The sequence below is a fragment of the Ranitomeya imitator genome, chromosome 5 (assembly GCF_032444005.1).
Source record: "Ranitomeya imitator isolate aRanImi1 chromosome 5, aRanImi1.pri, whole genome shotgun sequence".
Lineage (NCBI taxonomy): Eukaryota > Metazoa > Chordata > Amphibia > Anura > Dendrobatidae > Ranitomeya > Ranitomeya imitator.
The window spans coordinates 414856502-414882474 of NC_091286.1; the positions used below are offsets into that span (position 1 = coordinate 414856502).

At 45.9% G+C, this 25973-nt stretch overlaps 1 protein-coding gene across 1 annotated transcript in view; it reads right to left on the bottom strand.

The window, feature by feature from the left end:
• Positions 1–5753: 5753 nt before the first annotated feature.
• The window catches only part of EIF4E2 (eukaryotic translation initiation factor 4E family member 2), a 50271-nt gene continuing 30051 nt past the window's right edge, over positions 5754–25973 (bottom strand). Inside the window, exon 7 of the mRNA XM_069727029.1 lies at positions 5754–6427. Within this exon, the coding sequence (XP_069583130.1) occupies positions 6388–6427 (40 nt within the window). The 3' untranslated portion in view covers positions 5754–6387. The remainder of the gene's footprint in view (positions 6428–25973) is intronic.

Below are 25973 nucleotides of genomic sequence, written 5' to 3' on the forward strand. Positions count from 1 at the left end.
CGTTATGAAACATATTGCCCCTGACTGAGGGTTAACAAAAATTAACTGTAGGAACAACATGTCAGAGACTAAAAACACTCATCATAGGCAACAAGACAAAACAGGGGTGGGTGCTGCGTCCCCAATGAGTGGCTCGGAGAAAAGGATTTTAAGGTGAGTACACAAAAATCCCTATTTCTCCATCGCCACATAGGGGGACACAGGACCGTGGAACGTCCAAAAGCAGTCCCTGGGCGGGAAATAACAACTCAACAGTGTAAACTTATGGCACCTGCTGTCTACAAGTGCACTACCGCTGCCTGCAGAATACGCCTACCCAGGCTTGCATCTGAAGATGCCTGAGTGTGGACATTGTATTGCTTTGAGAAGGTGTGCCGGCTAGACCAGGTCGCAGCTTTGCAAACTTGCTCTGCAGACGCTTGATTCTGAACGGCCCAGGAGGCACCCACCGACCGAGTGGAGTGTGCCCTGAGGCCCGCAGGGATAGGCTTGCCTCTGACGCGGTAAGCCCCTTGAATAGTCGACCGAATCCATCTGGCCATTGTCGACTTAGATGCGGCCAGTCCCTTCCGGTGTCCCACGAACAGAGCTTCCATCTGTCGAAAAGGTGCCGTCCTAGACACGTACTTCCTGAGAGTTCTCACAAGATCCAGGGAGTGAAGAGCCTTCTCCACGTGGTGCATTGGAGCAGGACAAAATGACGGAAGTATGATATCCTCGTTGAGGTGGAAGGAAGACACCACCTTTTGGAGGAAGGTAGGGGACGGTCTGAGGACTACCTTGTCCCGGTGGAATGTAAGGAATGGCGTCCGACAGCAGCCAACTCCAACACTCATCTGATCGAGGTAATAAGACCAGATTAAGGTCCCAAGCCTCTAGTGGCGCTTTGTCGGGAGGCACCACGTGAGAGACTCCCTGAAAGAACGTTCTGACCTGGGTTTTGGGAGCAATTTTTCGTTGAAAAAGGACTCACAAGGCCGAGACCTGCCCTTTAAGGGAGCTTGGCGAAAGCCCCAAGCCCAGACCGGATTGGAGGAAATCCAGGATGGCAGGGATGTTGAAAACCAACAGAGGGCTACCTCTGTTTCTGCACCATTCAAAGAAGATCCTCCAGGTCCGATGGTAGATGTGCGATGACACCGGCTTTCGGGCATTGATCAAAGTGGAAACTACCTCACGGGAAAAACCTGCTTGATTCAGAACCCAAGATTCATCGGCCAAGCCGTCAAACACAGAGCCCCTGAGTTCTGGTGGTAGATCGGGCCCTGAGAAAGTAGATCCGGACGATCTGGTAGGCGCCAAGGAACGTCTGCGATGAGTTGGACCAGCTCTGCATACCACGCCCGGCGAGGCCAATCCAGGGCAATGAGAATCACCGGGACACCCTCTGCCCTGATCTTCCTGATGACTCTGGGAAGCAGGGGCAGAGGGGGAAACAGGTAAGGAAGGCAAAACTGACTCCAAGGAAGGACCAGCACGTCCGCCCCGATTGCGCTCGGGTCCCAAGACTGTGCTACAAACTGAGGTACCTTGGCATTGCACCAGGAAGCCATCAAGTCTACGTCTGGAGCACCCCAACGAAGGCAGATATGTTGGAATATGTCCTGATGGAGAGACCACTCTCCTGAGGCAAGACCTTGCTGGCTGAGGAAGTCCGTGACCCAATTATTCACTCCTGGAATGTGAACGGCCGATATGACCGAGTGGTTGCTTTCGGCCCAGCGAAGGATGTGCTCTACCTTGCGTATTGCAGCTCTGCTGCAGGTGCCCCCGATGATTTATATAAGCCACAGCCGTGGCATTGTCCGACTGGATACGGATGGGGCAGCCTGCTAGGAGATGATGGAACCGCTTTAGGGACAGCCAAATCGCATGTATCTCCAGGATATTGATTGGAAGGCGAGAATCGTGATGATTCCAGGTTCCCTGCGCAGTGTGATGGCGAAGACCGCTCCCCAGCCGAGGAGGCTGGCATTGGTAGTGACTACCAGCCAATGGACTGGGAGGAAGGACCTCCCTTGGAGAAGAGAGGTTCGGAACATCCACCATTGGAGTGTCTGCTTGACCCGAGGAGAGGACAGTCGGTCGAGGGAAAATGTAATTCCGTCCCATGCGTCCAGCACAGCGTGCTGGAGGGGACGGAGGTGTAGTTGCACAAATGGAATCGCCTCCATTGCAGCCATCTTCCCGAGAATCCTCATGCCGAAACGGATGGAACAGGGGGACGGCTGGGGAAGCTTCCAGGCCCCCTGTTGAAGAGCCAGGACCTTGTCCCGAGGAAGAAGCACCAACCCTAGGGAGGTGTCCAGGGAGACCCGTTGAGCCAGAACAGGATATGACTTTTTTAAATTGATCAACCAGCCCAGTCGAGAAAGAGTATCTAAGGAAATGCGGACGCACTCCTTGCAGGCTTGGAAAGATATGCCTTTGACCAGTAAGTTGTCTAGGTAGGGAAGCACGACAAGACCCCAAGAATGCAGAACGGCCATGACCGCCACCATGAGCTTTGTGAAAACTCTGGGGGCAGTGGTGAGGCCAAAAGGCAAGGCCGTGAACTGAAAATGTTCCTCTTTGACGGCGAAGTGCAGAAACCTTTGGTGGGGTGGGTAGATTGTGATGTGGAGGTACGCATCCCGGATGTCGATGGATGCTAACAATTCACCTTGTTCCATCGAGGCAATGACGGAACGGAGGGATTCCATCCTGAAATGATGGACTTTGACAAATCTGTTCAAGAGCTTTAGGTCCAGGATGGGCCTGACTGTTCCATCCTTTTTGGGGACCATAAAGATTTGAATAAAAACTGCGGAACCTTTCGTCCTCTGGGACAGGGACAATAACTCCGTCTTGGCGGAGCGATTTGATGGCCTGGGAAAAAGCCCGAGCACTCGTTCCCGCTTCGGGAGGGCGGGAAGCGAAAAACCGGGTTGGAGGTGGGGGGAGGAAAAAACTATTTTGTAACCGGAGGACACCAGATCCCTGACCCACTTGTCGTGAACGACTGGGAACCAGGCATGATGAAACAAGAGAAGGCGTCCGCCTACTTTGCTGGTGTCGTCCGGATGAGATTGCGAGTCATTTAGAAGATGGTTGGGGTCTGGATTCCCTGGACCTAGACTGCGTGGTGCCACCCCTCCAGGAATGGTTGGGCCTGTACGAGGCCTGAGGCCTTTTGTCTCTGCCGGCGTGGCGCCCTGAACCAGGGGAACTGGCCGAGGAATGCCATGCGTAATTTCCACGAAAGGGCCGAAAATGAGCCTGCGGCTGTCGACGGAACGGTTGTCTGGATCTCTGCTGGGGAAGGGAAGTACTTTTTCCCCCTGTAGCATCTGAAATCAGCTTGTCCAGCTTTTCACCTAATAGGCGGTCACTGAGATATGGCAAGGACGCGGGGGACTTTTTAGATGCGGAGTCCGCTCGCCAGTTCCTAAAGCATAGCGCTCTCCTAATCGCCACAGCGTTTGAAGCCGTAAATGCAGAGCAGTTCGCCGCGTCCAGGGAAGCGTTTACTAAGTAATCGCCAGCCAAGGAAATTTGATTTGCTAGCTCCGCTATGTCAGAGGGAAGATCACTGTTCTGTAAGGCCTTATGCAGAGAGTCTGTCCAACAAGTCACAGCTTTGGCTACCCAGGTAGCAGCTAAGGAGGGAGAGTGCCGAGCCTGAAGCCTCAAAGGCTGAACGGGCGAGACTGTCCACTAGGCGATCTGTGAGATCTTTGATAGAATATATCCAACCGGCACAGATAGGAGAGTTTTAGAGGACAAACATGAAACAGGAGGATCCACAGGCGGGGATTCTGACCATTGTTTGCAGAGATTGGGAGAAAAAGGATATTTGGACTTCAGATCTCTGGCCTGCAAAACATTTGTCCGGACGCTCCCTATGTCGCTGGACTATGTCCTGGAACTCCGGGTGATTGGCAAACACCCTATGAGTACGTTTGGTCCTTTTGAAGGACACCGAATTATCCGTACTGGAGGATGCCTGTTCCTCATCAACCTGAAGGGATTGGATGACCGTCCAATGAGACTATCTATAGTGCTCCGATTACCTGGCGACTCCAGATCAAGAGGCCCATCAGACTCAGGTTCAGAGTCCTAATAGGAAGAGGTGCCTGGGGAGTGAGAGCAGGAAGCGGAGCTAAGGGACGCCGAGGCACCAGAGAGCCTGGGGAACGAGCCACGGACACGCTTCCTAAATGGCCGCTTGTGCTTAGAGTGAGAGCGGCTCCTGCAGGCTGAAGATTCCGCAACCGTAGGGGAAGTATCCTGAATAGGCGGATTAGTGGTCCTGCTCCTGGATGGATCCTGGAGGGACTCGATAGCTTTAGTCAAAGAAGCCATAGATTGCGAAAGTGACAAAGCCCACTCAGGGGGACTGGTCACTGTGGGCTCGTTTGCAGCGGGGGCTTCTGAGCGCATTTAGGGTCACAAGCATTACAGAGTGCAGCAGTATGCCCGCTAGGTAGCGCAGCCTGACAGGAGGTGCAAGAAGTGAAGAACACCGTATGTGCTTTTGCAGATTTTTTGGAGGGTTTAGGCAGAGACATGCGGTACCGTTAACCTCCGTGCAGGGCTGATGTCGTCGTGTGTGCAGGAGGAGGAGGGCCTGTGATAGTATACAGCGAACCTACCCAGGTCCTGTGTCCTGTTGCAGCGCTGTGACGGGGAGGAGAAGGTGCAGGTGGCGTCCTGAAGCTCCTTGTATTCAAGATGGCCGTCGAGAATATGTGGAGCACTTCTCACAGTGTGCGAGAAGTGCTAAACTAGTGGGCGGGCCCTCGCACATTGTGGGCGTAGACACGGCCTAGCTGGTGCCGAAGCCAGGGACTAAATTAGCGGTGCCCGGTCGCAAGATGTGGCCGAGCCCGCGGTGCGCTCGGGAGCCCCCCCAAACCCTGCCAGACTCATCGCTGATGCTCCTCTTCAGGCGAGGTATGGGGGGAGATGCAGTAACCCTCGATCCGCCGCCCTCTTGATGAGGAGGTGGAGAGGGACTGGGGAACTCCATGCAGCAGTGGTGGTGCAGAGGGAGGATGGCCGGAATGTGCCTATGGAAGGTGGCCTCTGTGTACCCTAAGGGTTCGCTCCCCTAGGATTTCACAGGGCTAGTTCTCGGCCGTACATCCCACGTCGAAGGAGAGGGTACGGGGAGTTAACGCGCCGTGCTCGCCTGTTGATGTTTTGGGGGGGGATCGGCCCCCTTAAAGGGGTCCATCGCCCCATCATCCTCTTGTGCAAGGGTAAAAATAAAATTAAAAATAAGAACATCTGGAGAAAAACAGACGCAGTGTGTCTCCTACGGACACTAAGCAAGAACTGGTATTATCCGAAACCAGTGGGCGGTGTATACTGCAGAGGAGGAGCTAAACCTTTTTGTATTTACTTAATGTTACCCTCCTAGTGGCAGCAGCATACACCCACGGTCCTGTGTTCCCCAATGTGGCGATGGAGAAAATACTGAGCATGTACCCTCTGGTACAATTCTGGGGGGTCCAAGTGTTGTATTACAGACAGGTAAATATGTGCACAATACTGAATAAAGCTTTACTTGACTGATCAATTTTTTAAGTAACTTTTCATTGTGGAAAAACAGATCTAATGACCTGATCCATTCAATCAGGAAATATTGCTTTCAACCTCAGGGTTCACCTTAGTTTACCACAAAACAAATGATTTAAATTTGTCTCCTGTACTACACAGATGTCAGAAGAGATAGTGAGTCCCCTGAAAGAGGAAAAAAACAAAGCCAGGACGAAAGACCCAAAATTTTAATGGTGGAGCTGCACTGGAGTATTTGACATTGTGACACATAGGCAGCAGAAACGAAGGGTAAAACTTGCACACCAGTGCGTATAACGCCGATATGTCTCAGCAATGGGTCTGGTATGGTGGTGATTATTATTATTATAATACACAGACAAAATCCTTTACGTAAAACATGAAAGGAAACGAACAAAGTGCTGAAGAAACTTTACAAGGCAAATTTTGGGAGCAGGAAATGAAAGCATTTCACTCTATCCACACGGAGTGGCCATAATCTACAATAGTACAAAAAAAAGAAACCTTTCATGCCAGTCACCTGCTATCCCTAAAAAAATAAAGTAGAAAAGAAACGTAACATTTTCGCGCTTTTCTTCCTCCTCAATGAAGCGGCGGTTGTACATCATATACGGAGTGAAGGCTGGTGGTGTGGAGTGACGGGAAGGCCATTCTCACCCACATACATGGCAGAGGCCACATAACATTGCCCATCTATGGCACGGATTGCTAGGCTCTCCACCAACGAATGGGTTTATGAGGTCACAAAAACACAAGCAAAATACTGTCCGGAAATGGGAGTGATGAAGTCAGCAAAAAGTCAGCAAGTGGGTTGACAACTTTCTTTCATAATGCAATTTTGGTGTTTCTGAAACTTGTCTTGTCCCTGTAATAAAAAATAAAAAAATCAGTAAGGAAGGGTTAAATTCCAGACAAGAGAGAAAAGCAAAACCGGTAAGTCGCATTTTTTCTATTCATCTATAATCCATCCTCCAGACTCTGCCCAAGACTAAGAGGTATCTTCCATACCTGCTTCATGGGTAACATCTCCTAAAAGACCCCTATTTACGCCACTGTATGACGTCTGAGGTCACTGACGCAGGAGTGATGTCATTTGTAGAATACAGAATATATTTAGTAGCACAGGGCAATTACCGCGGTCATACAACATGGAGTATCTCCCACCACGATGCCATTCTGTGCGTCCCTGACTAACCAGTCACTGATTTCCTAGAAGGGTGTAGAAAAATAGTGAAAAATGGGGAAGCAGGAGTGGGTAAGTGATAAGCAGGAGAAGCTAAACAGATTCCAAAACGTTAGACCAGATCTGTTACCACAACCTTATAAAATGTGTGATTTTTTTCCTCATTTCCTTGCTTAGGAGTCCAGTGGGCGGCCCTAATCAGTAATGGACAGTCATACATATAAGGTGATTAATCACCAAGACAGCTCATTGGGCTCTTAGAAGTTAGGCCTTGTACACACATCAGTATCTGTATGCCAAAATACTGTTTCAAACACAGAACAGGCGTAAGGTTTTCAATTAGACCATGTTCACAAGTTGCATTTTTGCTGCTTTTTTATGCAAGTTTTAAAGGGAACCTGTCACCCCAAAAATCGTATAGGAGCTGTGGCCACCGGCATCAGGGGCTTATCTACAGCATTCTGTAATGCTGTAGATAAGCCTCCGACGTATCCTGAAAGATGTGAAAAACAGGTTATATTATACTCACCCAGGGGCGGTCCCGCTGCGGTCCGGTCCGATGGGCGTCGCGGTCCGCTCCGTGGCCTCCCATCTTCATACGATGACGTCCTCTTCTTGTCTTCACGCTGCGGCTCCGGTGCACTTTGTCTGCCCTGTTGAGGGCAGAGCAAAGTACTGCAGTGCGCAGGCGTCGGGCCTCTCTGACCTTTCCCGGCACCTGCGCACTGCAGTACTTTTGCTCTGCCCTCAACAGGCCAGAGAAAGTACGCCTGCGCCGGAGCCGCAGCGTGAAGAAGAGGACGTCATCGTAAGAAGATGGGAGGCCCCGGACCGCGACGCCCATTGGACCCAGACCGCCCCTGGGTGAGTAGAATATAACCTGTTTTTCTCATCTTTCAGGATACATCGGGGGCTTATCTACAGCATTACAGAATGCTGTAGATAAGCCCCTGATGGCGGTGGCCGCAGCTCATCTTCGATTTTTGGGGTGCCAGGTTCTTTTTAAACTGTGTTTAACAGTGCCAGTAAAAGCTATGAGATTTCACAAATCTCATGCACACATTGATTTTTTTTTTTTTCCCCCCTGACTCATTTGGAAAACTAGTGCGTTTTTACAAACTACAGCATGTCACTTTCTGCATTTTTTCACCCATAGAAATCAATAAGTGCAAAAACACAGCAAAAAAAAAAAGAGGTTTTTACACCAAAAACGCAGCAAAACCTGAAGGAAGTTGCATCATTTCTTGGAGGGCACTAAATTTTATCAACATGCACAAAAGACGATAAAAAAGCAAAAAATACGCACAGCAAAAACTAAAGCAAAACCTGCTTTTTTTTTTCTTTTAACGTGGCTTTAAAAACTGCACTACTAATGTAACGTGTGAACATAGTTTTCCTGACCGTCCGATTCCTGGCTTTGGCATACAAACACTGACCAAAAACTGAGGTGTGAATGAGGCCTTACACTGAATCAATCTGCTCAGCTTTTGCTCTGTATCATGCGACCAGCAGATCACACTACATGTTCAATGTGAAAGGTTCCTGGAAAATAAAAACCAGACAAACGAGTGAAGACAATTATAATTGACAGGAAACCTGTTTTTTTTTTTCTTACATACTCTAGAAAACCTAAAACAGTTAAGGGTTCAAAAAAGGGAAATATTCAGACACCCTAGAAGACATGTTCACATTCTGACTGCAAAACACAAGAAAATAAAAAGCACTGACCCTAAACCGAACAGGTTTTCTCACATACATGAACCAGAGAGAAATATATTCACGCTACAGTTCAGGAACAACTTTATATATGGTTTCATTATGAATTACACAAAGAGGCAGAAGCCATGAGAAAGAACCAGGAAAATCAGTGTTTACTACATAAGTCTAAGTAGTAAAATGTGCATCGGCAGGGCTGTGGAGTCAGAGCCCATTTTGGTGGAGTCAGAGTCATGGAAACTGAGGAGTCGGAGGTTTGGCTTTCCGACTCCACAGCCGTGTGCATCGGCACACATTATGGGGCTTAGTGTATGCTGAGAGTGCTCGATATATGCTTGCCGACTGGCCCACAGGTATTCCCGAGTAGATAACATTATATATTATACACACATACATACACACACACACACACACACACACACACACACACACACACACACACACACACACACACAGTACAGACCAAAAGTTTGGACACACCTTCTCATTTAAAGATTTTTCTGTATTTTCATGACTATGAAAATTGTACATTCACACTGAAGGCATCAAAACTATGAATTAACACATGTGGAATTATATACTTAACAAAAAAGTGTGAAACAACTGAAAATATGTCTTATATTCTAGGTTCTTCAAAGTAGCCATCTTCTGCTTTGATGACTGCTTTGCACACTCTTGGCATTCTCTTGATGAGCTTCATTTCTGCCACACACCATGTGGGGTCTTCATGTCTGTAGCAAACAGTTTTTAACCCCACACAAATAGACCCATAGACCAGTGTAAAGCCAGATAATTCTACTAACAAGCCAGAAATTAGCATCAATCATATTTAGTCTTACTGACCTTCACCCGACTGGTCTTAACCCCTTAGTGACGGAGCCATATTTTTGAAATCTGACCAGTGTCACTTTATGTGGTAATAACTCTGGAACGCTTCAACAAATCCCAGTGATTTTGAGTTTGTTTTTTCGTGACACATTATACTTTATGATAATGGTAAATTTAGGTCAATATGTTTTGTGTTTATTTATAAAAAATATCAAATATTTGAGAAAAATGTTAAACAATAAGCAATTTTCAAATCTTGAATGATTATCCCTTTAATCCAGATGGTCATACCACAGCAAACCATTAATAAATAACATTTCCCACATGTCTGCTTTACATCAGCACCATTTGTAAAATGTTATTTTATTTTTTTAGCATTTTAGGAGGATTAAAAATGTAGCAGCAATTTTTAATTTTTTCAAGGAAATTTTCAAAATTTATTTTTTTAGGGAACTTATCCATGTTTGAAGTGACTTTAGGGGTCTCATATATTGGGAAACTCCCAAACGTGATACCATTTTAAAAACAGCACCCCCTGACATATCGAAAACTGCTGTCAGGTAGTTTATTAACTCTTCATGTGCTTTACAGGAATTAATGCAAAGTGGCATGATAGGAATGAAGATGTGCATTTTTACCACCTAAATGCCTCTAACTTCTGAACAGATTACAACAGCCGTCAGACTCTAAGGCCGCTATTTGGTCATGAATTGCCATGGCAAACATCAGGACCACACAATCAAGATCTGAGGGCACCAATTTGGTTAAATAGGAAGCCCCCACACTCTGTTAACCATTCATAATGTTGTAGTCACTATTCACAGCAGCATCTAAAGGGTTAAACAGAGTTGGACGGTGCAAGCACTGATCGTGGCTGATGCAGCAAGTTGTCAGCTATAGTGGACAGCCGACAGCTGCTGGATTGTCACCTGTATGGGGATGCTATTCTCTTATATCTCAGGTCAGTTAAAGGGAACCTGTCACCCCGTTTTTTGAGATTGAGCTATAAATACTGTTAAATAGGGCCTGCGCTGTGTGTTCCTATAGTGTATGTAGTGTACCCCGATTCCCCATGTATGCTGAGAAATAACTTACCAAAGTCGCCGTTTTCGCCTGTCAATCAGGCTGGTCAGGTCGGGAGGGCGTGGTGGCATCGCTGGTTCTTCCTCAGCTTTACGTTGGTGGCGTAGTGGTGAAGACACAGCGCGCGATCTGCGCTGTCATCCCTTTCGTCGGTGGGGGCGGCCATCTTCCTGGGGCCGCGCGTGCGCAGATCGAGTGCTCTGCTGCACGGGGCTTCAGGAAAATGGCCGCGGGATGCCGCGCGTGCGCATTAGAGATCGCGGCGGCCATTTTCCCAAAGCAGAGATGCAAACTCGGCTTTGGGAAAATGGCCGCCGCGATCTCTAATGCGCACGCGCGGCATCCCGCGGCCATTTTCCTGAAGCCCCGTGCAGCAGAGCACTCGATCTGCGCACGCGCGGCCCCAGGAAGATGGCCGCCCCCACCGATGCAAGGGATTACAGCGCAGATCGCGCGCTGTGTCTTCACCACTACGCCACCAACGTAAAGCTGAGGAAGAACCACCGATGTCACCACGCCCTCCCGACCTGACCAGCCTGATTGACAGGCGAAAACGGCGACTTTGGTAAGTTATTTCTCAGCATACATGGGGAATCGGGGTACACTACATACACTATAGGAACACACAGCGCAGGCCCTATTTAACAGTATTTATAGCTCAATCTCAAAAAACGGGGTGACAGGTTCCCTTTAAAAGGCGTATTGGCGGTCATTAAGGGGTTAAGCTACAAGTCTGCAGTCACTTTATGTAACTGCAGACTTGTGAATTCTCTGGTGTGGGCGCCTAGAGAGTGACTGCAAGTAGGCAATTTGCATTTGCTGACATGGGCACTGCCTCACTCAATGCAAGGGTCATGAGTGAGCCTGGATACAGTCTAGTTGGGTTGTGGCCGGTAGTATGCAAATCACATATTTGCGCTCACAGGCGTCAGGGCCAGAGAATCTTCGCAGTGCGTGTGATGTGAGGATTCACAAGTCTACAAGCCCACAGAGTGACTGCAGGATGTGCCTAAACCGGACAACCCCTTTACAGTATGAAAGCTTTTACTGTTCTACTTCTCTCTATTGGTACCTGATAGATATATATATATATATATATATATATATATATATATATATATATATATATATATATATATATATGTGTGTGTGTATATATATATATATATATATATATATATATATATGTATATATATACACATACACACACACACACACTATGCCTATCTACACACAGTGCTAAGCAAAAATTTTAGGCCTGTGTTTAAAACATGCTGCAAAGTAAGAATGCTTTCAAACATAGAAGTATTGAGGCTTATTTTTACAAATTAACAAAATAGAAATGGATAAAGCAAACAAAAATCAAATCAGTACTCGGTGTGACCACCCTTTGCCTGGTCACAGCAGCAATTCTTTTGGGTACACTTGCACACAGTTTTGGAAGACATTTGGCAGTAAATTAAAGGCCAGAGAGGGATTTTTGATACCGCCCTCATTAGGGGACACAGGTAACCACGGGTGTATGCTGTTGTCGCTAGGATAACACTATGCAGACAAAATGAAAAATAGCTCCTCCTCGGCAGTATACACCCACAGACTGGCACAAAGTACCTCAGTTTAAGCTTAGTGTCAGTAGGAGGCAGACCTGGATATCTGCTCCCAGATCAGTCTTTTCCTTTTCAGGTTACCTGTTGTGTTTTATTAATCTTTTTCCCTTTGTTTTACAGGTTTTCTCCTTCTACAGGGTAACAGGGTGCAGATTTCACACCCTGTTTTCCTACTATAGTGCAACCGAGAGAGCAGTGTGAGGTCACCCACTCTCAGACCCACAGGGCAGAACCTAACCCGTCACCATGAGGTGCTTCAGGGTGATTCCCGGTGGCCGGTCCTAGCCTTTCCCCCCCCCCTCGGAGAGGGCAGGAAGACAGTGGTCACCAGTGGTGGCCTTCCTCCTGACTTGTGAGGGGGTTAACAGTTTTCTGCACCATGTGGACCGGACAGTGCGGGAAGGAGGACACCCTATTCCAGTGACCCTCTCCTACCCGGGGGCTCCTGATGTTATCCTCAAGGGTCAAAGAAGGATTCGGGAATCACTTTTCAAGCATGCCCCGGTCGTCCCCGCAGTCTCACTCAGCGATGCGCAGCATACACCCATGGTTACCTGTGTCCCCAATGAAGTGATAAAGAAATTTGTTTTTATTTTATATAGCGCCATTAATTCTGCAGCACTTTACACATCATCACTGTCCACATTGGGGCTCACAATCTAAATTCCATATGAATAGGTCTTTGGAGCATGTGAGGAATCCAGAGTACCTGGAGGAAAACCAGGCAAATACATGGGTTCATTACTTCCAGGATTCCTTGTTCTTATTTATGTTGCAGACAATTCTTAATGACTATGGCTGTAATGTTTGGGGTCATTGTCCTGCTGCAGAATAAATTTGGAGTCAGACACCCCTCTGATTGAGTTGCATAATGGCTAAGTATCTGCCTGTATTTCAGCAATATCGAGGACCAAAGATGCACTGTTCGCCAATGAAACTTAGTGCAGTAGATGAAAGATATATCATGCTTACTTCCCTATGAAGTTGGAAGATGTCCAGCAGTGGCATCAGTTCAGATGTGACAGCAACCAGTGGCACCCAGCTACTGTTTGGAAGAGTCTGGCCAGATGTAGTCTTCATGTAAAAATTAGGGCCAAAAAACATACCACTGTCATGGAATCCAGGACAGGTGACTTATCTATGCACAAAGACATGAAAGCAGGTGCAGGAAAATGGCAGCATGAACTTTGGATAGATGAGACAAAATGTGAAATACACGGCTGTACCAGAAAGCAGATGGTCTGCAAAGGGCTTAAGAGCGGGAGGTACTTTGAAAGTTTGGGCTGCATTTCAGCAAGTGGAGTTGGGAATTTGGCTGTCCTCAATACTGAGAAGTAAGGGTAAAGACTTATTCTATCATGCAATACCATCAGGGAGGCATCCGATTAGCTCTAAATTTACTCTGCAGGGCAACAACACTAAACATACAGCCAATGTAATTAAGAAATATTTTTAGCGCAAAAGAGAACATGGAGTCCATGGAAGTAATTATATGGCCCCCACAAAGCCGTGATCTCAGCATCATTAAGTCTGTCTGGGATGGGATTACATGAAGAAACAGAAGGGTTTTTGCAAGCTTACATCCACAGAAGATCTGTGGTTAGTTCTCCAAGATGTTTGGAACAACATCCCTGCTGAGAGCCTCAAAAACTGTGTGCAAGTAAGCGTACCTAGAAGAAATGCTGTTTTGATGCAGTTTTAAAGGATGATCACACCAAATGTTCTTCATCTCTGTTCATTCATTTTACATTTTGTTAATAGATAGAAAACTATTAACACTTCAATTTTTTAAAGCATTCTTAATTCCTGGCATGTTTTCCACAAATACAGTTATGGGAATACTTGGTAAATAACTCTGCTCCACCCCTCCCCCTTGTACATACCAGCTGGTCTTGACCAACAATGTGGCACGTATTCTCTATATAGGCGGATATCTCTGGTGACTGCATGTCTCCCACAAGACAAATCAGAAATAGTCGTGTTGAAATTTAAGATGGCCAAATGTTCTTTCTCTGACATCTGCCGTTAAGGTGTAGGGAAACTGCGAGACCCCCATATGCTTTATATGGCTGTTCAGTCGGCATTCATGTAATGTGTATGGGCACCGCAAACAAGAGTGTGAATACTGCATCAGTCATAGTGACTATTACCTTACTGGTCCTATATTTTACATTTATGACAAGTATGCAATATTTCAAGGTCAAACACGACCTACTCACCTCGGTATCATATGCTCACCCACCGCTCTATTCATCCACTATGGGACTGCCATGTGCAGCGTTTTGCTTTTTCTGGAAGCCCCATGGTGAATAATAAGTGTTTATTTCTATAGTGCTACCATGTTCCTCAGCACTTTACATATCAGAGGGCAGAATGAATAGAGTGGTGGTCAGACATGTGCACAGCCCCTCCATTCGAACAAGGATATAAGTGCCCTATGGATACGCTACAACATATCTTCACTGAATTAAAATGCCATATACCATATATACTCGAGTATAAGCCGAGATTTTCAGCCCAAATTTTTGGGCTGAAAGTGCCCCTCTCGGCTTATACTCGAGTCACGGTCGGCGGCAGGGTCAGCGGGTGAGGGGGAGAGGGCGCTGAGGCATACTTACCTGCTTCCGGCGCTCCTGGCGTCCCTGCAGCCCCACGGTCTCCGGGTGCCGCAGCTCTTCCCCTGTTCAGCGGTCACGTGGGACCGCTCATTAAAGTAATGAATATGGACTCCACTCCCATAGGGGTGGAGCCGCATATTCATTTCTCTAATGAGCGGTAACGGTGACCGCTGATAGAGGAAGAGGCTGTGGTACCGAAGACCAGCTGTCCGGGGGAAGGAGCCAGGGACGCCGGAAGCAGGTAAGTATTACATATTCACCTGTCCACGTTCCACCCGCCGGGCGCCGCTCTGTCTTCGCGTCCTCTTGCAGTGACTGTTCAGGTCAGAGGGCGCGATGACGTACTAGTGTGCGCGGCGCCCTCTGCCTGATCAGTCAGTGCGGAGAGACGCCGAGACAGGACGCCGAGGAGCTGCAAGCAAGAGAGGCGAGTATGGCATTTATTTTTTTTTTATTGCAGCAGCAGCAGCAGCAATGGCACAGCTTTCTATGGTACATCTATGGGGAAATAATGAACGGTGCAGAGCACTATATGGCATAGCTATGGGGCAATAATGAATGGTGCAGAGCACTATATGGCACAGCTATGGGGCAATAATGAACGGTGCAGAGCACTATATGGCACAGCTTTCTATGGTACATCTATGGGGCAAAAATGAACGGTATGGAGCATTTATTTTTATTTTTGAAATTCACCGGTAGCTGCTGCATTTTCCACCCTAGGCTTATACTTGAGTCAATAAGTTTTCCCAGTTTTTTGTGGCAAAATTAGGGGGGTTCGGCTTATACTCGAGTATATACGGTGATAGGTGATACAGAACGGAATAAAATGTTTTTGTAATTTTTTTCCATCTCTGTTGTAGTGGTAGAAATGTTAGCAATACAAATACTTGACACTTACACAGTTAATTTTTTTTTCTAAGTGGGCATTACCAGAAAGATTTCACTGGGGGCGTGTACTTCTTCCTCCTTCTGATAATGACCAATCTTAAGCAGACACCAACACAGTGGAGAAAGAAGAACACGCCCCCGGGTCATTCCATGTCAAGTGAACCAATGATTTTTACCACTATATTTTTAATTCTTTTGAGATTTTGTTATTTGGTAACAGTGTGTAAGAGAATGCAAAATGTGAAGAAGAAAAAATTCTAGATATTTTTTTTATTTTTTATTGATTTTCAAAGTTCGGAAAAAGTGCGAATTTCGGTGTTGCCTGCCTTTACATTTCTCCCCATAACTCAGGCTGGAAAAGAGATAGAGAAACAAGATAAACACCAATCTACTCAGAACTGTACAGGCTTTCACCAGATATGTCATAAGAGTATCTTTGATAATATACAGACAATAGAAAAAAGTATGTAGGCGGCACCAGGCTCAAAATGCACTAACTCTTCACAACGAGGAAGCACAGTGTCTCCACGGGAGTCATGCAGCAAGCACAAATAAAGCAGGATACGTCCAGTCCATATAGTAACGAAGAAAATGTGGCACTCACCCAGAGTGAGTGCCACATTTTCTTCGTTACTATATGTATCTTTGATAATATTTTACCTATGCGAACGCAAGCGCAAAACTTTAAAACGCATTTCCGAAAAAAACGTTTCATTTAAAAATTTCAAAAACTGCACATGTGCCTGCTATGCTCCTAGCCACATCTGTACCAAAATACAAGCTGGGATCATGATGGGATCATATTTTAAAAAATAAAACTATTACAGTGTCAGTTCAAAAATCTTGATTTCAGATCTGTTCAGCCTGTGGTCTAACAGTGTGGGGTCTAGATTTACCAAATAATCCATGATTTTTAGATGTTATGGTATTATTTTATTATGTTACCACTTAGAAGCAGGAGAGGACAGAGGAGAAAGCTTAGTTAGGGCAGAGAATGACCAGGGGTAGACGGTGACTGCAGAGCAGATGACCGGCCGGCAGCTCGGGCCTCCACAGACCGTATTCACACCAAATCTTATCACCCAGGCAACTCCTCAAATGGAGGGAGAAAAATATTCTTAACATCCAGTTCATGTATTGTACAAACCAGGACTACGACGATGAGGAGGAGAGTTTGTTATAACATCAGTTACAGGAAGCAGAACCCATCACAGGGACTCAGCAATACCGGACTGTCATCCCATGTAGTGGAAATAAAGACAGTGACGTCCATGAAGTGGTAGAAGGCGGCACAAGATCGGCAATGGATGACACAACTGGTGATGTGACCTGTGAATATGATCGGCGCTGGCGGCTACTGTACTCTCCAAAGATTGTGAAAATGAAGATGTAGAAGTGACTTTTCTGCACTTTCTGGTCCAGCGCCGTCCTTTGTGTATCCAAGAAAATCAGACATTGTAAAAGTGAACAAAAATCAGATATAACTCAGGTGGAGCCGAGCACCATGACCGGCCGCACATACTCTGACACAGAAGGAAACGGCCATTGCTAGTGAGCCCTTATGGACAAGATGACATTTCACCCACTAGAAGGGACACACTGATGATAACAGACCAGTGTAAAAACCTACTATTAATTGTTTGATTAGTTCATATTTTATAGAACGAGGATTTAACTACTATTCTTCTTATACACTTCAGAAATGACATGTTTAGTGATATAGTAGAAAAAAAATTGTTCCATGTATAAATAGGTGGTAGAAATATTGGTTCTTTTAATCTGGTTTTTAACATATAATTAGGATGAGACTGTATTTAGAAAATCACACTTGAGGATGTGATCACCTTTTATCTTTTGGCTTGTTCAAAGAATTCAGGTTGAAAATGCTGAGCAAGTTGTTATGATTAAGGCTGTGTGCACACGATGCAGATTTGGTGCAGAAAAATCTGCTGAAGTTCTGCACTAAATCTGCATCTCCTGGCAGAATCTGCAGGTGCGTTTTTTATGCGTTTTTTGAGTACAAATCTGCACAAAAAACGCATCAAAAGCGCATCAAAAACGCACCTGCAGATTTCTATTATGGAGGGGTGCAGAAACGCTGCAGAACTGCACAAAAGAAGTGACAGGCACTTCTTTGAAATCTGCAGCGTTTCTGCGCAGATTTTTCTGCACCATGTGCACAGCTTTTTTTTTTTTTCACATTGATTTACATTGTACTGTGATCACAGTGCAGTTCTGCAGCGTTTCTGCTGCAGAAAAATCTGCTGCAGTTCTGCACTAAATCTGCATCGTGTGCACATACCCTAAGATGGATTTATTCTGGCACTTCGGTATTTGTTTTGTGTTTCTTTATTGTTACATATAAATGTTGAATGCAATAAGTTGTAATTTGAAAACAAAAAAGGAAGAAACTCACACAAACATAAAATCAGATGATTCAAGGCTTAAAAAAAAAAATACAAATTTGATAGATCCCAAGTTGAGTCCCGGTCCAAATATAAACAAGGACACGAGTAACACACATGCATGTTTTCACAATTTTAAAACATACGTTTTTTTCAGAATTGCGCATCAAAATTTTTAATTTGATTTCTCCAAAACAAAATATAAAGAAACATAGTCTTGTGACATATCAAATGAAAGCTGGTACTGTTCTGAGAAAAATGATGCCTCTCCCACCTCTATATCTTAATTCTAGCCCGAGATATGATAAAAAATGTAAAGCCATACCAGGCCAAAATCCGTGCTTTTTCAAAACTTTAAAAATCTGTAAAAAATTAACTGATGAAGAAAAAAAATTCTAAACTTTTAATTTGTAATTAACTAAAGTTGTACTTCATAAAAACAAAAAATAAAAAAAACCTAAAGACGTAAGGTAAAAAAAATATTCATATTTGGATCACTTGATATGGAATGACCCCCCACAATAGTACTGATGACGTGCTGGAGCACAGCAGAACTGAGTGTCATTGACAGCTTTCATCTCCAGACATCAGTGTGGGGAATGGGCAGTACTGCAGAAATGGAGACGCATTACAAACACATCTATTATCTCTCCTCTTACAGTGCTGCTCTGCCAATCATAAGCAGGCATCCACATAGAAGTGGAAAAAGAACACGCCCCCACTAATGTATAGAACAGTGAGTGAGGCAATGACACAGCATTCAGTGTAGGGGGAGGGGCAGGACAGCAGAGTTGGTAGCACTACAATAGCTTTGGAAATGCTAATTGTGTACCGTATTTATTTGGTTTTGCCAATAAAGCACATTAGAATTTGAAAGGAGAGGTCCTAGAAATATTTGTCATGAGACTGTACTTCTGCGGTAAAAAAAAAACGAGACAAAAAACAACGCTTTATTGTCATAACGCTAACATGTTACCAATAAAAAAAGTCAACTCGGCCCGCAAAAAAAGAAGACCTCACATGACTCTGTGGACCAAAATATGGAAAAATTATAGCTCTCAAAATGTGGAGACGCAAAAACTATTTTTTGTAATAAAAGGCATCCTTAATCTGTGACAGCTGTCAATCATAAAAATTCGCTAAAAAAAAACCCTATAAAAGTAAATCAACCCCCCCTCATCACCCCCTTAGTTAGGGAAAAATGATAAAATTTAAAAAATGCATTTATTTACATTTTCCCATTAGGGTTAGGGCTAGGGTTAGAACTGGGGGTTTCCACTGTTTAGGCACATCAGGGGCTCTCCAAACGCGACATGGCGTCCGATCTCAATTCCAGCCAATTCTGCGTTGAAAAAGTAAAACAGTGCTCCTTCCCTTCCGAGCTCTCCCGTGTGCCCAAACAGGGGTTTACCCCAACATATGGGGTATCAGAGTACTCAGGACAAATTGGACAACAACTTTTGGGGGCCAATTTCTCGTTACCCTTGGGAAAATAATTTGGGGGGGCTAAAAAAACATTTTTGTGGGGAAAAAATGATTTTTTTATTTTGACGGCTCTGCGTTATAAACTGTAGTGAAACACTTGGGGGTTCAATGTTCTTACAACACATCTAGATAAGATCCTTGGGGGGTCTAGTTTCCAATATGGGGGTCACTTGTGGGGGGCTTCTAATGTTTAGGTACATCAGGGGCTCTGCAAATGCAACGTGACGCCTGCAGACCAATCCATCTAAGTCTGCATTCCAAATGGCGCTCCTTCCCTTCCGAGCTCTGCCATGCGCCCAAACAGTGGTTCCCCCCCACATATGGGGTATCAGCGTACTCAGGACAAATTGGACAACAACTTTTGGGGTCCAATTTCTTCTGTTACCCTTGAGAAAATACAATACTGGGGGCTAAAAAATAATCTTTGTGGGAAAAAAAAAATTTTTTCACGGCTCTGCGTTATAAACTGTAGTGAAACACTTGGGGGTTCAAAGCCATCACAACACATCTAGATAAGTTCCTTGGGGGGTCTGGTTTCCAAAATGGTGTCACTTGTAGGGGGTTTCAATGTTTAGGCACATCAGTAGTTCTCCAAACGCAACATGGCGTCCCATCTCAATTCCAGTCAATTTTGCATTGAAAAGTCAAATAGCGCTCCTTCCCTTCCGAGCTCTGCCATGCGCCCAAACAGTGATTTACCCCCACATATGGGGTATCGGCGTACTCAGGACAAATTGTACAACAACTTTTGGGGTCCATTTTCTCCTGTTAACCTTGGTAAAATAAAACAAATTGGAGCTGAAGTTAATTTTTTGTGAAAAAAAGTTAAATGTTCATTTTTATTTAAACATTCCAAAACTTCCTGTGAAACACCTGAAGGGTTAATAAACTTCTTGAATGTGATTTTGAGCACCTTGTGGGGTGCAGTTTTTAGAATGGTGTCACACTTGGTTATTTTCTATCATATAGACCCCTCAAAATGACTTCAAATGAGATGTGGTCCCTAAAAAAAATGGTGTTGTAACAATGAGAAATTGCTGGTCAACTTGTAACCCTTATAACTCCCTAACAAAAAAAATGTTGATTCCAAAATTGTACTGATGTAAAGTAGACATATGGGAAAAGTTTACTTATTAAGTATTTTGTGTGACATATCTCTGTGATTTAAGGCCATCAAAATTCAAAGTTGGAAAATTGCGAAATTTTCACCAAATTTCCATTTTTTTTTCCACAAATAAACGCAGGTAATATCAAAGAAATTTTATCATTATCATGAAGTACAATATGTCACGAGAAAACGTCAATCATCAGGATCTGTTGAAGCGTTCCAGCGTTATAACCTCATAAAGGGACAGTGGTCAGAATTGTAAAAATTGGCCTGGTCATTAACGTGCAAACTACCCTGGGGCTTAAGACCAGGGAATACTGGCCATGTGCCTTTAAGGACAGGGAATACTGGCCATGAGCCTTTAAGACCAGGGAATACTGGCCATCTGCCTTTAAGACCAGGGAATACTGGTCATGTGCCTTTAAGACCAGGGAATACTGGCCATGTGCCTTTAAAACCAGGGAATACTGGCCATGAGCCTTTAAGACCAGGTAATACTGGTTATGTGTCTTTAAGACCAAGGAATACTGGTCAGGTACTTCCTTACCCGGTTACTGATATTGCAGAGTCATTGTGCCCCTTTAATGCAAAACCGTTGCCGCCCGTGTGAGCCGGCCGGGTGGAACAAGTGGGCCACCGGGAGCTGCAGAGGAGATAAAAACTCGCAGAGAGTGAGAAGCGCCAATTCGGGGGGGGATGGCGGAGCCACAGACAATGTGAGCGGAGCCACAGAAGATGTGGGCGGAGCCTCAAGACTTCCATGAATAGGCCCAAGCCGGGGCCTAAATTTTTGCAGCCGGCGGGAGTGATACCTGCGGTAGAAGTGAGGGGCGTTGTAGTGGCCGAGAAAACAGAGCACTCCCGTGCCAGGCGAGAAGTGCCAAAAAAGTGGGCGGAGCCGCCTTAGCGCGCCATAGTGCAGGCACGGCTTCAGGATGCGGCCTACACATCGGCTGAAGCCGGAGGCTAAATTTTTGCAGCCGGCCAGAGTGTTACCTCAGGGAGGTGGGCCACCGGGGAGCCATGGCTGAGGCTGCCTGTGAGCATGTGAATATCTCGCTGACTGGATCCACTCACCATCGGTGCGCGTCCCGGCATGGAGCTGCCACGGATGACTGAGTTTCCGCAGCGAGGAAAGCGCGCACACTCTACTGTTCTTCAGGTATTGCAGCATGGACGGTGCAGGGATAGAGGGATAAACCTTAATCCATCATCCCTTTGTTAGGGAGGTGGAGAGGAACCGTCCGCCTCCTTGTGCCATCCGCTTTAACAATGGTGGGACAGTGGGGGCTGCTCGGACGCCATAGAGAGGGGCCTCTGTACATCCATGGAGTTCAGCCCCTGGGTGGACATGGCCAGTTGTCCGGCATTAGGCCTGGCTGCAGAAGAGGATATGTGGAGGCGACACTCCATGTGCTCGTCCGTTGAAGGTGTGGGGAGATCGGGGCCCTTGAAGGGGCCTGTGGTCCCTAAGAAACGACACTCTCCGTGCCCGCCTGTTGATGGTTCGGGGAGATCGGAGCCTTGAAAGGATCCGTCGCCTCACTCGTCCATGGAAAAAAAAAAATCAAAAATGTAAAAAGGTACAAATAAAACAATAAAGAGTTTTGGGTCTGAATAGCAGACCCAAGTGCCTCCTATGGACACTAAGGCCTCTTTCACACTTTCGTCTTAATCCGTCAATTTTTGAGAATGCAGGATCCTGCATTTTCTCATAGACTTGTATTAGCAACGGATTGTGACGGATGGCCATCCGTTTCATCAGTCTTTCACTGGATCCTGCATAAAAAAGGTCCGTCGGGCAGAGAAAACGTTCAGAGGAACGTTTTTTCTGCACGTCGGAAAATCGGTCAGCAACGCATCCTGCGCTGCCCGTCACTGGCTACAATAGTAGCCTATGGGCGCAGGATGTGTCACTGCCTGTGAAAAGTAGGAATCCAGCAACGGGTCCCGCCTTTTCAAAGAGAGCATGCGCGGAAGAATTTCCCGTCACGGAAATTCGCTCTTTCTCTTTTTACTATTAATGCTTCCTATGCAGCATCAATAGTAACAAGATATAATGTGAAAAGAAAAACAAAACAAAACAAAACAAAAAAAAACACAACATTCTCACCTACTGGCCTTCCCGTGCAGCGTCACCGATGTTCCCGGCAGCTAGTGTTACTTCCTAGTAATACATTGCGAAATCTCGCGAGAAGTCGCGGTCTTGGCTGTCGTGTTTGGAGACCCCCTGATATACCTAAACAGTGGAAACCCCCCAATTCTAACTCCATCCCTAACCCCAACACACCACTAACCCTAATCCCAACCCGATCCATAATCCTAATCACAACCCTAACGATAATCACAACCCTAACCCCAAAACAACCCTAATCTCAACTCTAACCATAACCCTAATCAAAACCCTAAATCCAATACACCCCTAATCCTAATCTCAACCCTAACCTCAAACCTAACCCTAATCCCAATACACCCTTAACCCTAATCCCAAACATAACCCTAATCCCAAACGTAACCCTAATGCCAACCCTAACCCTAATACCAACCCTAATCCAAACCCTAATCCCAACTCTAACCCTAACTTTAGCTGCAACCCTAGCCCTAACTTTAGCCCCAACCCTAACTTTAGCCCCAACCCTAGCCCTAATCCTAAATTTAGCCCCAACCCTAAGGCTACTTTCACACTTGCGTCATGTGGCATCCGTCGCAATCCGTCCTTTTGGACAAAAAACAGATCCTGCAAATATGTCCGCAGGATGCGTTGTTTGCCCATAGACTTGTATTGCCGATGGATCGCGACGGATGGCCACACGTTGCGTTCATTGTGCACTGGATCCGTTGTGTTTTGGCGGACCGTCGTCACAAAAAAGTTCAATGTAACTTTTTTGTACGTCGCGTCCGCCATTTCCGACCGCGCATGTGTGGCCGTAACTCCGCCCCCTCCTCCCCAGGACATAGACTGGGCAGCGGATGTGTTGAAAAACTGCATCCGCTTCCAACGTTGTGCACAATTTTCACAACGTGCGTCGGTACATCAGGCCGACGCATTGGGACGGCCCCTTACCGATGCAAGTGTGAAAGAAGCCTAACCCTAGCCCTAAATTTAGCCCCAACCCTAACCCTAACTTTAGCCCCAACCCTAACCCTAAATTTAGCCCCAACTCCTCTAGCTGCCGGCCGATCATGGCAGGCGCACTGCACATGCCCCCGCCGTTTTCTTACCAGATGAAGAAGCCGGCGGGCAGGAGGGGACGCAGGAGGACCTAGGGACACCGGTATGTATAACAGGGTCCCCGAATTCCCCTATTTCTCTTTCCTCTGATGTGCGATCACATCAGAGGACAGAGAAGGACACATCGCTTTTTTTTTTTTTTTTTTTGCGGCCGCCGATAAACACTTAATTACCGACGATCGCAAAACAGGGGTCAGTAAAAACCGACCCCGATCATGTTCTTTGGGGTCTCGGCTGCCAGGGGTAGATCTTCCGGGTACCGGCCGGCGCGCGCACTGCGCATGCGTCCGCCATTTTTTGGCCGGAACAAGACGGCGGTGCCCATCGGGAGCCACGAGGAGCACCAGGGGGAAACAGGTGAGTATCGGGGACACCATTTCTCTGTCCTCTGAAGTGCGATCACATCGGAGGGCAGAGAAATTAAATGGGAAATCGCGTTTTGTTTTATTTTGCGACCGCCGGTAAACGGTTAATTACCAGCGATCGCAACCCGGGGGTTGATAAATAGCCCCCCGAATCATGTTCTCTGGGGTCTCGGCTACCCCCGACAACCGAGACCCCAGAGAAAATCCGACTCTGGGGGCGCTATTCACTTTTTCCACAGCGCTGTTACTTAACGGCCGCCGTTAAAAGGCGTATCGGCAGTCGTTGAGGGGTTAAAGATTTTTCTGTATTTTCATGACTATGCAAATTGTACATTCACCCTGAAGGCATCAAAACTATGAATTAACACATGTGGAATTATATACTTAACAAAAAAGTGTGAAACAACTGAAAATATGTCTTATATTCTAGGTTCTTCAAAGTAGCCACCTTTTGCTTTGATGACTGCTTGGCACACTCTTGGCATTCTCTTGATGAGCTTCAAGAGGTAGTCACCGGGAATGGTTTTCACTTCACAGGAGTGCCCTGTCAGGTTTAATAAGTGGGATTTCTTGCCTTATAAATGGGGTTGGGACCATCAGTTGTGTTGTGCAGAAGTCAGGTGGACACACAGCTGATAGTCCTACTGAATAGACTGTTAGAATTTGTATTATGGCAAGAAAAATGGGTATTAGTCATACCGGTAATTATGTTTCCAGGAGTCCATACTGACAGCACCCTGGAGGACGTCCTTCTCCTCCTTGCAGGGACAAGAAACACACGAGAGTTCAAATATCCGGTTCCACCCACCTATCCTCAGTGTTGTAACAAGAACCAAAACAAGGAATAATGCAAATAAAACATTTTAATGACAATCATATTACAAACAGTATATATGCCCAAATCTGAATATACCTGAGTTTATTTCATACATGGGGGGGGGAACTACCGGTGCTGTCAGTATGGACTCCTGGAAACATAATTACCGGTATGACTAATACCTATTTTCCAGGACGTCCCTCCTGACAGCACCCTGGAGAATACCAAAGGACCTCCTCAGGGTGGTATTACCGCTTGAAGGACCTTCCTCCCAAAAGCCGTGTGCTGACCAGACGTTACATCTAGCTTATAATGTTTACAAAAAGTGTCAGCCTTGGCCCATGTTGCGGCCTTACAAATCTGTTCTACAGAAGCTCCTGCACGCTCCGCCCAAGAGGCAGAAACCCCACGGGTAGAATGGGCTTTTAAGCCTACAGGAGGAGACATACCTTCTGACTGATAAGCGTCTGAGATCACATTTGTGATCCAACGAGCAATTGAGGTATTAGAGGCCTTCTTACCCTTATTCTTTCCTCCGAACAAAATAGAAAGGTTCGGATCTGTACGCCAAGAGTCTGTAGCTTTTAGATAATCCAAAACCCCCTGTCTAACGTCCAGAGAATGGAGGGCCCTTTCTTTCTCGTTAGCAGGGTTGTTACAAAATGAAGGGAGTATAATTTCCTGATTTCTATTTTTAATAGAGGTTACCTTCGGAATAAAGGCTGGATCCAATTTCAGAATTATGCAGTCTTCCCTAATCTGTAGATAAGGATCTCTGATACATAGAGCCTGAATCTCTCCAACCCTCTTGGCCGTAGTGATCGCCACTAAGAAAGCCGTCTTACGAGTGAGAATAGAAATAGGCATGTTATCCCTCGAAGCATATACATCCTTACAAAGTGCCCTAAGAACCAAGTTAAGGTCCCAAGAAGGGGAAAGCTGTCTAATGGAGGGAAGCATTCTCTGAGTGGCCCAAATAAACCTTATTATCCATGGGTGAGATGCCAAAGGATAGTCCAGGAATGAGCTTAGCGCGGACACCTGGACTTTTAATGTGCTGGGACGAAGACCC